Consider the following 16,913-nt stretch of genomic DNA (forward strand, 5'->3'; position numbering starts at 1 on the left):
ATGGACATCAGCAAAAAACATTTTGGATCCCTTTGGTAATGAAGGGGACAACGTCTTAGAGAGGACCATTACTGGTGACGAAACTTGGATCCATCATTACGAACCGGAGAGCAAACGGCAGAGTATGGAATGGAAACATCCAAATTCGCCGTGCAAGAAAAAGTTCAAGACCCAACAGTCCGCAGCAAAACTCGTGCTTACGGTTTTTTGAGAGTCACAAGGTCCAGTACTGGAACAGTGTGGAGAAAGGGGTGCAGCAATAAACAGTGCACGTTACAGCGAGATGCTTATTGCCAGGCTAAAGCCTGCATTCGAAGCAAACCCCGATGATTGCTGTAAAAAGGTGGTGTATTGTTACACGACAATGCTCGTCCGCATACTGCTGCCCGCACTGCTGAAACGCTCCACAAACTCAAATTTGAAGTACTGGATCAGCCTCCATATAGTCCCGATCTTGCCCCATCTATCACTTGTTTGGCCCACTCAAACAGGCATTAAGGGGCCATCGATTAGCCTTGGACGAAGCAGTGAAAGAAACGGTGCATTCCTGGCTCGCAGCTCAACCGAGAACCTTCTTGTATGAGGGCCTCAAAAAGCTTGTACAACGATGGACCAAGTGTGTTGAAACGTAAGGAGACTATGTCGAAAAATGATGTTCTTGTAAGTTTCCTACTTGATTACAATAAAATTTTATAACTACTCTGCGGATAATAATTAACTTACCCTCGTACTTTCAAGTTTATGTTATACATTTATTCTTCGCTGTAGTCGTAGAGGCAAATAATATTCTTACACTCATACCTCCAGATGTCAGACACTCAGTTCGGTACCAAACGTTGTACGTCGATAGATTATCAACCCAAAGACCTATTTACTTCGTGCTATGTGCTGTCGTTTTGTAGAATATTCGTAAACGGCAATTAAAAGTAACATCAGAACTACGAAGGACAGGAAAAGCGTATTTGTGAGAAGTCATTTTGTAGATCTCTCGTAAGTGAGTTGGTTGAGCTTCATACCAAATGTCCTGCGTTTGAACCTCTGCAGACGACAACTTCTTTTAACAGTTTACGCGTGAAACTCTTATATGGGAGAACATTTTCCTGGCGTGTAAAAGAACTTTCGGAGTTTGTAGCAGTGTTCATTTGGCAGTCTGCTTTCACTTCGTTAGTTGAATGTAGCAAACCTGTAGAGTAAATTTGTGTAGAAAGGTGTGATGTTCTGTCGGACTTGTGGGACAGAACAGACACCATTCATGATGAAGCAAGTAGTGCATTTGCAGTTTCACGGAATAAACGTAAGGAATCGGAAAATTAGAAAAGTTGCATCACACGTGCAGAAGTATGAATAATAATAATAATAATAATAATAGTAATAGTAATAATAAAAGACTGGAGATGGCACCGCTGCCGTACATCAGATGCGCACGTTATGGCTAGAGCCCCGTGTTTGTGCACACAGACAAATGGGTCTGCAGTTGCTACCAGTTTGTACGCAACACCTACAGTTGTTGTGCGACATGAATCCATGGAACGTTATTGACAGTCCGGTCGAACTGTTACATAGCAAATTTTAGGTATGTTAGACAACGGAAATAACTCAGGATGAGAGAAACTGAGCGGCATTCCTACTGGGCGTAGATGATCAACGAATGCGTCGAACGTCATCGAGGAGGAAACATTAGATACTGACGAGCGCACACCAGGTAAAGCGGAAACGTTCATTTGTGACCAAGCGAATGGACTAGAGTTGATGTCTTGGATATTGTCACTAGAAGGCTCCTCAGGCGATGGAAATGATGAAATACCACAGAAGGAGAAAATGGTAGTGTCTTACTCAAGAAACTATGAAGTTGAAATGCTCGGATATTGGCTTAACATCAAAATGCAGTCGAAGCCAAGCCAGAAATTGGCACATCACACTATTCTGCAATGAAAAGAAGATTTCGCAAAATATTTCCTTGCACGGTGTATGTTGTATGAATGGGAACAGCAGTGAGCAAGTGGACAATTAATGTGTGTGAAGGAGAAGTACAAACATTTTACAATGCATGTGATGGAGACCTTCGAACACCATCGCCAGGTAGATCGACGAGTTACGATGTAGACATCAAATTGCGGGCTACAACAGAAGCAAGCCGTTTACATTTTACAAGATTTGACACGCGTGACATTTGTGTCTTGAGCTGGAACGGTAAAAACAATATTGTAAGCCGTAAAGTCAAATCTTTTTGCGCAGTGAACATGTGTCACAACTGAAACCACATGCAGAAAACGGTAGAGACATGATAACAAGAATCTCGTGCACTCATGACTGCCTATACAGAGGCAGATATCTACAACGCCGAAGAAAGTGGATTGAAAAAGGAGATGGCTGTTGGCCGCACTCTTGCAACTAGAGGCTCTACAGATACTGTACGAGTAGGTGTTGTACAGTACGTTCACAAGAAAACGCATACGTACACAATTATTCATTGCTTCCACAGACGGGTAAAATTGCTCCAAAGCTGTTTTTGGTCCTTCACGAATCTCGTTCTTTGAGTACTCATACACATCAGTCCATGTTCCCAGCACCAGATTTAATCGTCGACTCTCTCTCCTCCGGAAAAATGACGAAATAACTGTTCAGGACATTTCTGCAAGAAGTGATAGTTGAACAAACCAGTGGAGAGAAACTTCTGCAAATGCTGGATTCTTACAGGGTACACACATACTCAAGTGTTCTTCAGGACCTGCACGCACAAAATAACCTACATAATTTCAGCAAACAAAACTTCCATTTTTCAACCACTTGATCTTCATGTCTTCAGAATGTACAAGCATATGACTCGTAAAACGTCCGTTGCTGCTCGAGATTCTTCGGAAAAGATTTGCCTATAACAATGGAATAACGTTCTTAAGTTACAGTCCCTCACATACAATCAGTTGTCTTCTCCAAGTTTCTATAACTGTCACCGTCACGGTTAATTGTGGCTAAATCCGTTGATGAACTCAGAGCCTCTGAAACTTCGACTAAGTTCCATTTCAGACACGAGCTTTCACTCTGCAGCCTACAGGATGGATGCCCAAATGTCGGATTCATCAAATGTGTTTGGTGTACGAAAGTAATTTGTTTCATACACTTCTTCGTATGCAACCATTATTGTGAAGCTTTTGTTGATGAGTGAATGACAGTATGTGTGAGTGTATTTGTCTGGTAGTGTTTGCATTGATTTTTGAACCTTATGTTCTTATTATTCATCTTATTAGTTTGTTTATTATTACGACTGTTAGTTTTATTATGTGCATTATTGGTTCAAATGGTTCTGAGGACTATGGGACTTAACATCTGAGGTCATCAGTCCCCTAGAACTTAGAACTACTTAAACCTAACCTAAGGACATCACACACATCCATGCCCGAGGCAGGATTCGAAACTGCGACCGTAGCAGTCGCGCGGTTCCGGACTAAAGCGCCTAGAACCTCTCGGCCACAGCGGTCGCCCTTTATGTGCATTATTATTAGTGTTATTATTACTATTACTTCCAGACAGCCGACCGCTGTCACCGAGCGGTTATAGGCGCTTCAGTCCGGAAACGCGTTGCTGCTACGGTCGCAGGCTCTAATCCTGCCTCGGACATGGATGTGTGTGATGTCCTTAGGTTAGTTAGGTTTAAGTAGTTCTAAGTGTAGGGAACTGATGACCTCAGGTGTTGAGTCCCATAATGCTTAGAGCCATTTGAACCATTTGAACTTCCGAACATAAGATGCAATTGTTTTCTTATTTTTCTGTTCTGATTGTATATTGTGTGAAACTGCAAATGTAGCCTGTAGATCTTCTACTTTCAAGGAACGGAGCGAAAGCACACTGCCAAGAGAACATCGTCGCAAACTACAAACAGCCCTTTTACATGTCTTAAGCATGTTGTACCAAATAACGCTTTCATGCACAATACAGTAAACAAAATTTTTATCACAGGGATTTGAACTTAGCACCCCTGGTAGGACGATCTGACGCTCTACCAACTTCCCTACGAAGGCCCTACAGTTCAGTAATTCACAGATTCACAGATATTGGAAAACTGATTATTCTGTTCATATCTGTTGTTGGGATTTGCACAATAGTATCCTATTTTCCTAATGTGATCTCCTGCTTATAGACTGGAAATTCTGTCCGTTACTGTCTCTGTATCTATTTCACGAGTCCTCACCCTCAACTTAGAATTCTTGCAGTAAATTTTGAAAAGCGTCAATGTCACCTTTGCAGCAGTTAGCCAAAATAATGGGTCGCAAGCGTGTCGGTAGTTTAGTCAAACGAATTGTTATTAATTTTTTTGCATCATGTGCTGAAAATATTCTACCAGTTTACAAAAGTCCGATTGTTCAAAATCCTGTAGCGCAATAATACTCTTTTTGACTCTGTCTTGTGTTGTTTCAGATCGGTATGCCGACAAGAATGCGTGATAAAATTCACCTTTCGTTTGGCCTACTTGTACGACTGCTCTCGTTCTTGTGACTGGTACAGATTCTAAAAAGCAACATACATAATCAACTTTATGACCAATTGACCATGAAGTTGGGAGTCAACACTGGAACTTATGTAGCCATTCTTTGGCCTGCATGTCATTAGGACAATTTCGAAAAATTTTAAACTTTCTAACTGCAAGAAATAATTTGTGATCAAATGAATCATTCTGGTGTGAGGATAAGATATTTTTCGCTCTGTGTGAGGTATCCGCACTATCTTGTCATAGGCGGAGGTTCGAGTCCTCCCTCGGGCATGGGTGTGTGTATTAGTCCTTAGGATAATTTAGGTTAAGTAGTGTGTAAGCTTATGGACTGATGATCTTGGCAGCTAAGTCTCATAAGATTTCACACACATTTGAACATTTTTTTATCTTGTCATAACGCACTGTGTTTACTTTACAGATCATCTACATAGCACAAATCAGAAAGTTCGTCAGGAGTATTAAAACACAAAGTATGGCAATCGGTATCATCATTCCCGTTACTGATTTTCCGTTCAGTGGGCGATAATCGGTCATCGAGTTTTTTCTTTACAACAGACTTGTGCTCTTGATTAATGGTCATCTGTCACTGTTCCTGTTTAAAACTTTGAAGAGAAAGTCATTTGATTTGATCCATTATAAATCGGCTAACGGAACAGGCAGTGTGACACCAGAATTTTTTTCCGCAGCTGTCTAGTTGGGTCACGGTTACAGAAAGTTCGCCTACCTGTTTGGTAACTGTATTTACAGAGTGACCGTTATTTAACTACATGAAATAAAATCTTCGTAACTTTTGAACGGCTTGCGTTAGGAATTTCAAACTGCACCGTTGGCCGAGGTGTATGATGGGAATTAGTATGAGCTGTTGGTTTGCTTTAGCGACGAAGCTGACTTTCATTTGGATGGGTTCGTCAATAAGCAAAACTGGTGCGTTTGTGGCGCTGAGAACCTGCATTTCGTGATCGAGGTGTGCAATGTTCAGTCACGAAATAATCGGTGCGATATTCCTTGATGGTACGGTGACTACCCAACGATACGTGAAGGTTTTGGAAGATGATCTCATCCCCATTGTCCAAAGTAACTATGATTTCAACACGATGTGGTTCATACAAGACGGAACTCGATCCTGTCGAAGCAGGAGAGTGATGTCCTGGAGGAGCACTCTGACGACCGAATTTCTGCTCTAGGTTTCCCAGAGGCCACTGGCATTGGCCTCGATTGTCCGCCACATTCTCCGTGACTCCTTTTTTTGAAGCTATATTAAAGACAAGATGTGCAGCAATAATCTCAAAACCGTTGCTGAGCTGAGAAGAGCCATTCAGGAGAACATCGACAGCTTCGATGTTCCGACTCTAATAATACCTTCAGAATACCTTGCAAAAGATCACTGTTCCCATCTGTAGCATTACGCCAACAATGGGGGAGATTGGATCCGTCTGGTCAATACAAAACCTAAATCTTTAACTCTCAGTTTGAAAGGTGGATACCACCAACACAAAGGTGAGGTGCAGTACAGTACACACCAATGCCTACATCTATCCTGCCTCATTGATGTTCCGTACAAGATCACTACTACTTCGTTGTATTACGTTTCGTTTCTTTTTCACACTTTATTTTAGCTTTAGAACATTTTACAATGCACAAATTAAGTATTTTGACAACGTTTTACAATGAACAAGTCATGTATCTTTACAACATTTGACAATGAACACATTAGCGCTTACATAATAAAACCAACACACACTAAACATCCAAGAATTAGAGAATTAGAGGGGAAGGTTTGGCCGATTTAAACGAGAAAACTAAACAGGTTAAGCAAGATGTTCATGAGGAGTTCAACCCTGTCAAGAGGCGAACTCACTGAAACGGCCGAAATTCCACAGTTGTAACGGCAAGACAGTCAGTTTGAAACTCACATATAATGTCTAGAACAGCAGTGTCCATCAGTTAAGGCTAGAGAGGCAGAATTTGCTACCCAAGAACACTTACTGGGTGACAATTATTGAACTATACGAAAAAACAGATCTGTGTTCGTCCTTCGCTACAGTCCTGCCGTCAGCTGGCATGTGCTTCAGCTTCAAGGTCGCAGTAATAACAAAGGAAGATCATGTGTTCGGCGAGACAAATGTATTGACTACAGGTTTTGCATACATAGTTCGTCTTTCTGTCCTTCTTGCGGCCGCACATCCCACACCTTGATTGAATTCTTCTTCGCCATATTTGGGGGAGGAGGTGTGACGGCTTGGTTGCTGGAACTAGGAAAGAAGTCCCAGTCCCTGAAGCGCTGCTGCAACGTTTTATAATGTGCCTGGATGCATCCTGGTGCTTGTAAAGCTGCCCTCGAAGAAGGGTGAGGGCGAAGGTTTTGAGGAACTGAGGACGTGTAAAGGTTACCCGAGACGAGTTTCAGAGACGGATTAATTGCGCATTGATTCCACTGACGTTGAGTATCGAGGAGAACTTCCTGAGTGACCATCTTCTGCAAGTTTGGCTCACCTCAAGAGTTTCGCACAACTGTCGATACTGCCTTTGCTCTTATTGTAGTGGGCAGTCACCTCAGGCTTCTTCTTGTCCCCAGCCGATTCATCTATATGATCATAGTGGTGAAAGGTGGAGAGAAGAATCACAACCTTCTACTTTTTTAGAAAGTAGGACGCCAAGATATCTGATTACTGAGTCCGAACATGCTGCAGCAGACTGGGCGGTCAGTGGGGTTCCTTTTCTGTTTTTCCTAACCGCTCCAACCAGAGTCATCTTGTGCTTGCGTAGCAGTGTACTTCCAGATCCAGGTATTTTGGTTATGAAGTGTTCACACATCAGATGGGGAGTTGCTCTCATGGAAAGCTCCATCAGGTTGCTCTCCGATGTACACCTCCATGCATGAGGTGCAAAACACCTTTTACTCCCACAGGGCCTTGATGCTGTACCTGGCCGGCTTTGTCAGGAGGTATTAAATGAATATGCGTCGGCCACGGAACTTCTCCAGTTTCTCATCGATTGTGATGTTGCTAGTGAAGATGTAACTGTCCTGATAGTTCCTCTTGGACTGGTAGAAGACTTCACGGATTGGACAGAGCTTATACTGTTCCCTCCGAGTCTGTTGGGTACTGAGATCGTGAAACCTGAGACATCACAGGAGGAATCTGACTCGAGTCACCGTCATCGTCAGGGGGAAGATCTCAACACCATTTCCATCGGTGGTTCAGAAGCTTGCAAGCTCCTTTCGTCCAGCTTTGAATCCCCCAGTTAGATCGAGAAGCACTAGGAGAACCATGACCTCAGGTTTGCCCGTCTCCCCACACAGGCTATCTGTCTTGTAGTTTTCGATACGCATCGCTATTTTCTTTTTGGTACAGTTGACGATGATCCGGGCAATAACTGGTGTAATTGAAAGTCTTCGCCCTCCTTGCGTTTCTCGTCGGTCCAGGAGCTTCTTTGTGGTGTTCCAACGTCTGGTCCTAACCTTCTGTGGGCCTGGGGGATTCTTCATCACTTGGTGGCCCCATCCGTTCCGACATAGAAGTCGTCACATTTAATATGGCAGTCGATACCATCGTCGCTGGCATCCTCATGCGAGTCAGTGTCGTGTTCACTCTCTGCAGTTTCACCGTCAGACTCCTCGCACCCATCAACAGGTAGCGGTTCTTGTAGTTGGTGACGCTCCACTTTTTCGGCTTCCTCCTACCCTTCCTCCACGTTTCGCAGTAGCCTCTTAAACCTAGCTCTTTCCCATCCATATGACGGCATCCAAAATACATATCTTGTAATACACTATAAATTATAATATAATATTATACAACAGTGGCCCAGTTACAAAACAACAATTGTTATTTTCATCGGGAAGTATAAGACTGTTGCAATAATGTATTATAGTATTACAGGTCTGTAGAGCATCTGTCACTTATTCTAAGCACAATATAACACTAAAAATGCATAAAAAGAAAGAATATCACTTGCATTACACTCTGTAGTGTTTTAGTAGTTGAAAATTGAGAATAAAGTACTTTCCGTAACATTGGTGTTCAAAGATGCACAGAATACACAGTAGTTCTATTCCTTCATACCCAAAACTTTAATTGTTCTTCAGAAAACTTAACTAAAGTTTGCCTGGTAATAAATATGCAAAGTGAACTGTGTTATTGTAAAGGCACACAGTGTATAATTACATCAGTTGTCTCACATATCTTGGAAGTAACTGCTAAGTCAGAGCGTATAATTGAAATTTTAGTATGTATAGTTGCAAAATAAAACTTTATCCGACTACAAAAATCAGCAGACTAACATGTAATTATGCATCCTGATCGGGTCAACAGGTGAAGATTTCTTACATATTTTTAAGATGCGTGTTCATAAGTATCAAACTGGTATCTGAGGAACGCGTGAAATTTATTTTGAGAATTCAAATACGTAAATCTCGGTGCAGGGCAGGAGACCTATATGAAAATTTAATTTTAGGAGGAAATATGTCAACTCATGCTACATGATGCGAAATCCTGACTAGCCTATACATCAAACAATTCCTCTGTAAGGAAGAAATCCATTTTTAATGTAATTTGTATGTGCCCTCTACCAGCAAAAAATGACTCAGATTAAAATGTTGGCCCTGATTATTGCTAATCTCTATCTTTAGTCCTGCAAACAGTCACTGTATCACGACTGTTAGCGTTATTGCGTAGCAAGTGAACGTAAAATTTAATCCATCTGACTTTCTGATAGAGCTCCTTAAAAATTCACAAGGTTGCACATTCCTGAAATCTTCTACTGTATTAAGCATCTGAATAATATGATACTTTTTTCACAAATACACTCCGACAGTCACTGTGCCCTACAGTGGACCTGAACTTTGATGACAAAATTAATTGGTCTGCGTCTGCGCACCGAAAGCTCCTCTGCTCTGTAACTCGTTGCCATTAGAAACAATGAGGTGACCATCAAACAATTAAATTTTATTTACCGTAGTTCCCAAGTGCAATGCGAGACGGTATCTTACCAATTTTCATAAAATGCTTCTCATTACACAACCCGCGAAGTGCAATGCGAGTGCGCAAACAGAATCATGAAACTAAAAACTAAAATGGGAACTAATCTTAACGACTTATAAATGAGAATAAGGACTCCAAGCTAAACTATGCTTCATGAAGCTATGAGAACAGTACACGTTTTCACAAAGTTCTCACACCTAGACAAGTTAGCAAAAATTTCTAAATAACTCTCCTGTGTGTAACTGCTTTCCTTGACACTTGTTTCAACTAAAAAGACAACGCCATATGCTACGTTACAGAATTTCTACACCAAACTTCAATCATCCACAATGTTCTAACAATAAGAAGCTACACAGTTACAAATATTAAAAAAATGGATTATCTTAAAAGCTGACATTTATCATTCTTCCATTAACATAACCTCATTTGCTCAATACCTTACCTCAAAACTATTATTACGAAATTCTTTTTAAATATTGCTGTCTCTGCTACATGGCATGCCAGCTTCCATCCTTTATAAACCAAGTACATTCCCAGACTGTCCAACACACACTGCAGCTGTTCTCTGACCAACATCGTTGTCGCAAACACAGGCTTACTAAGAATATGGTTATATCGATACTACAGAGACTGAGTACATTATCAAATTCGCAACTTCATTCTCCTTTATGAGTAAAACTTCCTGAACATCGTCGTGGCAAATCGGACAGCCCCCTTTCAAACTGTACTTCGATCCTGCGACGGAGGATAGTATCCTGTGGCTGGGAAATAGCAGAGTGATCTCCGTGAAAAAAATTAATTCTTTTGGCTCAGAAACCTCCATTCTTTGCCTTGTCCGCTCGTGTGTTTTCTGAGTTAGAAAGTGTAATGATATGCAGAGACTTTTAATGGAATCCATGAACATTGCAGCAGCATTGGTAAACGTTTTGGCTAAATACTGCCTGCTGAGAGTAGTAGTCTTGTACACTTCAGTAAACCTACGATTTCTGAAAATCACGCGCAAAAATATTATTGCTTGACTTGAACGGAAGTAATGGCCTCAAACTGCTTACAGTTACTTTTTTATAGCGTATCTGGGTGATTTTGGCGATGGACGCAATGACGAACAATCAGTAATAGCTGAAAATAAAAGAATTCGAGAGGCAGAGAATATTCTCGGTTGTTACATCCTGACGGCAGGATACAAGTTCTCGCGCGCTGTTACCAACGGAACCTATCGTAAATAAAGTGTGTTCATACGTCACAGGATAGAGTAATGATTTCTCAGATGTTACCCAAATTAACTTCGTAGTTTTCTTAACATCTTTCTCGTTGGAAGTTTCTACAAGTTCCAACACAATGCAAATTCATAAGTGACGATATTTTTCGTTCCACAAGCAGAATAGTTTCAATCCTCTTACGGTATTTTATTTTTTACCTCGGAATGCTTTCGCCTTTTCACGATAAAATATGTATCTCACCGATCTACAAACTTGGAGAAATATTTTTCTTCAAACTTGCTTGCAAAGTTAGTTTTTCTCCTTTTTGGTAGCTACTGGCTAGACTGTTCTTTTGTAAAATTCTTCATCATATTCTAGACTGAACATACAGGTGTCTAGCATTTTTATGCGATTTTTACTAACATTTGAATTAGTACTAACTGAGAATGCTATAGGACGATGAAATGATCTCGAGGTGACAGCAGCTAGAGTAGTGGTACAAGGTGCCTTCCACCATGCACCATACGGTTGCTTGCTGAGTGTGTACTTAAACGTAGACGTAGAGTCTCAGATCCCGTTTTATAACATGTAACTATCCCCGGAATATTATATTAATAATGCGAGAATTATGTTACGTATATGATTCTCCATATATGTTTCTTCTGTTGCAGGTGCACCTCCAGGACAGACTGACTCAAGAGTTGTGAACGGCACAGAGGCTGGAGATAATGAATTTCCTTTCATGGTAAAATGTCAGCGATTATTGCGCTTTCACGCTTTTAGCCAGTGATGAATAAACATGTTTTTACTCCTTGCTTTTTTCCTTTGTCTCGGGTCGCAGTGAGACACGCAGCACTAAGGCGGTTAACGACGGCATCTGCACTGATGTCACGCAGCTGCAACGTTTCCGCTGCCGCTTCGATTAGCCGGCGTTTTGGGTGGATGTGAAAAGGGCAGCAGGAGTGATCCCCGATTTGTTTGACGCATGGGGGAGTGTCATGACGGTCCAGAAGAGACTGAACTGACAAACGCATGAAGACAGTCGCAAACTACCACATTAAAATCTAGTTGCAAAATGCAAAGAACCACCATTAAACCTTGAATCTATGTTTATGCTACAGCTTCTATTCTTGCTCTGTAGATATCGTGAGGACAAGGTTAGTATAATTACAGCGCACACAGAGGCATTTCAGCAAACATTCGCGCGCTCCGTATATGGTTGGAAAGGAAACAAGAGCTAATTCGACAGCATTCAATAAATACTGTAACATTTCTTGCTCTTGGCCAGTTGCAATTGAAACAACGCGCAATTCGCTGTAGGACATCGACGGAAAGTCCCGCTTCAGCATGTAGTTTAATGAAGCACCGATAGGTGGCAGCGCCGTCAAAGCGGCGTCTGTAACGGAGGTGCGTTCCAAGCCGAGAGCTGATGTTCATTTATGCTTTCAGACTGTCTACGGAAATCTGTCAGTGAACAAAAGCTCGGTGAATCGTTAGGTGAGACGCCTGTCACCATCCCGACAAGTTCGCCAAAGTCTGTCCGATCTCCCGCGTGCCAGCAGGCTGCATGCAGCTGGGACTCCTCAAATGCTGGAACGTGTGAACCGTCTCATTCCAGGTAATCGACGGATCACGATAAAACACCTCCTTGCACAAATGGACGTCTCTGTTGGTTCTGGAGATACACTCTTCCACAATTTGGGGTAACAGAAGGCGTACACCCGCTGGGTTCCTGGCCGTCTAGCAGAGGACCATAAAGAGCAAAAAAGGAATATCTACGTGGAATTGCTTGCACGTTTCGAGGTGGATCGTGATAATTTTTTGTCTAATGTTGTCACAGGCGATGGGTTCACCACTTCGAAACGGAAACAAAACGGCAGTCCGTGGAGAGTCGCCACATTACACTCCTCGAAATTCAAAACCCTTACCCTCAGCCGGTAAAGTCATACCACCGTCTGCTGTCCTCCATCATGGAACAACGATCAGCTGGAAAGTGTATTGTGCTGTCCTCAGGAAACTGAAGAAACGACTTCAGCATCTTCGTCGCCACAAAAATAAACCGACCTTCACCTTCTCCATGACAAGGCAAGGCCTCACACAAGTCTGAGCACCCGAGAAGAGCTCACAGAACTTCATTTGACTGCTTTTCTTCACCCACCCTGCGGCCCGGATTTCGCACTTCCCGACTACCATCTATTTGGCCCAATGAAGGTTGAACTATGCGGCGAGCAGTACGTTGATGATTTAGAGGTTATTGATACACCAAGACGTGGGCTCCAACGTCTAGCAGAAGAGCAGAACTATGTGGACATAGACCCCCTCCCAGTAAGCTGGCGTAAGGCCACTACTTTGAACGGAAATTATGTTGAAAAATAGAGTTTTTTAGCCAAAAGGGTGAGGAATAACATGATGTATTGGAATCTGAATAAAACCAACCTGCCTTCAGAAAAGAATATGTTGCATTACTTGTTGAACGCCCCTTGTAGTTTGTAAAGCGGGAAGTAACCTTTGTTATGGACTTCACGATGGTTAACGGAATATGTACGTAGATGAAAACGTCGTTGTAGATCAGTAGTTGTGGAAAGTAGTGTGTGGCGACCTTTATTGTCTTTAGAATGCCGTAAAAGTGGTTGAAAACTGACCCTTGACTGATTTTCACTTTCTCAACGATCACCTCGATTGTGATACATTAATCTAAGGGCATAATGGCCTCCACTTCTCTCGCGACTCCATGTTCTCTATGGAGGGACGGCCTGCCGTTTCGTTATTCTTTGTTCACATTTGCCTGGCAACACTGGAATGGTCTGCACAAGCTAACCACCGTGTCATATGATGATGCATTAGTGCCACACTCTTATATCAGCTCAGCATGGGTCGATGCACCGTTGTTCCCCTTCAAATGCAGGAAACGAATTACCACACAGTAGCGCAATTTATTAGTGAGATGTGCCCTTTTTTCTTCTCTAACGCCAAGCTACCGTCCTGTAGCGTGGGGATTTCAGTGCATACCAGGACCGCAGATACGTATCAACGAATAATTATTAACTTCATTTTATTCTTTCGATAATTAGACCTTTATTACGTATCACTTGTATCGGTAGTCACCTGATCTTGGAAAACCAGCGAAAACGTAAATCTGTTTGACCAAACGACGATTCGAACCCTTGTCCTGCTGAATGCATGCACAGCGCCGTAAGCTCTGCGTCACCGCGTTCAGCCACACTTCCTTTGTAAGGGTACAGGATCGATATCAATACATTTCTGAAAGTATAAATCTCGATTCTACGCTCATTTCTGAAGAACTAATGGTGCTTTCACTCATTACAAGAAAGTTTTGTTTATTATATATGACGACCTGATTCATACGATAATTTTCGAAGGTGTGTCCCTAATTTCCGTGAGTTGCATTGCTAATATCTAAGTCTAATACCACCTGACAAAGATTAAAAATGATTCATGTCTACCTCTCCTGCCGATGCTGTTACTCCCTCTTCGAATTTGGTAATGATTCACTAGAAACTGACATGTACGATGATCTGTCACGTTAATCATGCGGCCATACAGATAAGTGAAAATGTTGTCAAGGATTTAAAATAGTGATAAACATCTGTATGTGTCTAGTGCACAATTTAAAATCAGCAATGGAGTGAAGGGTATGGCATACATTTCAAATACTGCAATACGAAGGAGCAGGACGGGATACTTAATGTTTAACAATTTTTTTTTTTAAATAAAGGAGCACAAGCAAACACTTCTTAAAGGTATAAAAATCACCTTGTACTGTAACCTAACGCATATTACTTGAAAATCACATAAAACTACATCTTGTGAACTTTTTACATTTTTTCAAAGAAATGTTTGCATATTTCCCGACATGTCACACCCATGTAACAGAATGGAGTAACGAAAGTTTTTGTGAAATTGTTGAATAACTCGTGAAATTATTAGGAATATCATTTTAATACTAAGATATGAATTTGTTTAATGACCTGTTTCGACTTAGCAATATGGAATCTTAAAAAAATCATTAACAATAATAAAATATTGTAAATTCATTTTAAAAATGCACAATATTTTAATTTTTAATAGCAAGTTACTGTTATTGTTACTTTATTTAATATTTATCTTGTAGCAATGTAGGACCCCTAGTAATAGATCCTACAATCCAGTCCTGCCCAACTAGAGAAGTTTCGTTGACAAATCTGTGTGGTAAATTATTTCTTTCTCCTAGTTGATAGGCCAATCATCTGCCAATGAGATCGTTCACTGTTGGACTAATGAATCTGCTCCCCATTGACTACAGGTGTGCTAGCAGATTGTCTTCCTGTTCTGCACTGAACACATTTTTGAATTTTCCTCCTGATTCGTGAAGTCTGTAGTTGGCACTAGTCTTACCTTTCGGAACGTATCTTTCCATCGTTGATTTGAGTATGTTAAACTCCTTAAGCGCCTTTAAAACTCCCATTTCAGAAGATGAAAAGGCTGAAACTCTCGTTTTCATTGATTTAATCTGTCATTTCTGTTTATCAGTATTTTTAAAAAACAAGAAAAGAAAAGAGGTACATAGTTCGAAATCTACTCGCATCAAAACAGGCTGGGCAGGACGGAACACTGTTTTATTCTGCACCCTCCTGTTCTTCCGCAGGACCACATTTCAGGTAAACAGCTGTTATGGAGCATAATAACTGATGCATTTAACCGTATTATTTAACTACCGAATGGTACATACTTTAAGGTTACATTTTATTTAAGCGAGTTGCGTCGAGATTCACCAAAAGTTATAGAAATACAACTGGCAATATGAACGATAACGCTTCTCTCAACAGCTGGACTCCAGACCGTCAAAATGCCTGTCACACCTTTCCATCAACTCATAGACGTAGTTGTACTACAATAGGCTGCAGCACCCTTCAGTTTAGAAAGCAGTATGATCCCTGTGTGTCCCGCTATCCCGTTCTGCCCGAGTTCCATATCTATCGTGTGGTTTTACAACCACACAAAAGTATCTACAATCACATGGAAATGTCCGAATTTGATAACCAATCTCGAGCACTTGGAGTCAATATAGAGCCCACCCAGCTACCGTCAAACACTCGAAATGGTCACTTCATAACAATGTGATCTACGTAAGACATCTCCGCCCCCCAGTCGCAGTCAGCAAATGGAGGGAAACTCCGTTCCTTTATGGTGCAATCATTTCTCCCTTGGCCGTCCTATTGCGGATCGACTTCGACCAGATTTGGCAAAGTACTCTGAATGCCTCAGTCTTATCAACTGCATCTTGGAGCACGTGACCGTTGTTGAATGGTTCGTTCCAACGTTGTCACCGTTTTAAGCCACATTGAAAGAAGTGATACTTTTTGAGTCAATCGAGGGTGGTTTCCTTAATATCAGACAGGTTATTAATGGCTCTTGTAGGGCAACGTACAAGGAAGAATTCTCATAAGACTTGGTCTTCTTGAGCAAGTTTAACCTAGCTGCTTAGCAATTGTAGCTAGGACGTGGTAGTAGATCTAATACTGATTCTCACAGCTTCACTAAACTCCTGTTTTATTTGTTCCAGGCTCAATATGTTCGTTACGGTGTACCAGAATGCAGCGCTACAATCATCAACGAATACTGGGTCATGACTGCTGGTCACTGTGTGGATGGGTGAGTAAAACTAGAATACACCACCAGCATAAAAGAAATTATGCACGTGATTATTTTGCGTAGCTGTATTGAATAAAACATTGCTGTAATTCGAAAGAAAGTTTTGAAACTGTTAACATGTTTTAAACACAACTGTGAAGTGATTATTAGGTTACGAGTAAGTTTCACTGTGTTTATGCCTGTAGCTTCACATTTGATCGATTTTTGAGTAGTGCAATATTTCAATCATGTGAGAATTACATACGACAAGAAGCAAGGATAGAAAGCTAATATTTTGTCCAATCATTTCACTTGGAGTAATATATTAGAAGAATAGCTATGGGGGTAAAAACATCCATTGTCTATTTCAGGAACCATCTTGATATGCCTGACGGATGGCCGGACGTTACTGAATCTCACTTCTTCAAAACACGAGTTTAACGTTCCGTTTGCGACAGACTGAATTGGAGCTTGGATGATCTAGAAATAAGGCAGAAAAGCGAGAAAGGCCTTCTCAAACGATTCATTCCAGAATTCGCCTTTATCTGTCGAAGGAAACAACAAACAACTTACATCCCAATGGTCAGATGGGACATTCAACTCTTTCGAAATGGATTC

The 16,913-nt window shown here is 41.4% G+C and overlaps 1 protein-coding gene across 1 annotated transcript in view; it reads left to right on the top strand.

Moving 5' to 3' along the window:
* Nucleotides 1-2,306: 2,306 nt before the first annotated feature.
* LOC124795965 (trypsin-1-like) overlaps nt 2,307-16,913 on the top strand; it is a 53,811-nt gene continuing 39,204 nt past the window's right edge. Inside the window, exons 1-4 of the mRNA XM_047260046.1 lie at nt 2,307-2,417; nt 7,395-7,728; nt 11,336-11,409; nt 16,228-16,316. Of these exons, the coding sequence (XP_047116002.1) occupies nt 2,307-2,417; nt 7,395-7,728; nt 11,336-11,409; nt 16,228-16,316 (608 nt within the window). The remainder of the gene's footprint in view (nt 2,418-7,394; nt 7,729-11,335; nt 11,410-16,227; nt 16,317-16,913) is intronic.

The sequence above is a fragment of the Schistocerca piceifrons genome, chromosome 4 (genome assembly GCF_021461385.2).
Source record: "Schistocerca piceifrons isolate TAMUIC-IGC-003096 chromosome 4, iqSchPice1.1, whole genome shotgun sequence".
Taxonomy (NCBI): domain Eukaryota; kingdom Metazoa; phylum Arthropoda; class Insecta; order Orthoptera; family Acrididae; genus Schistocerca; species Schistocerca piceifrons.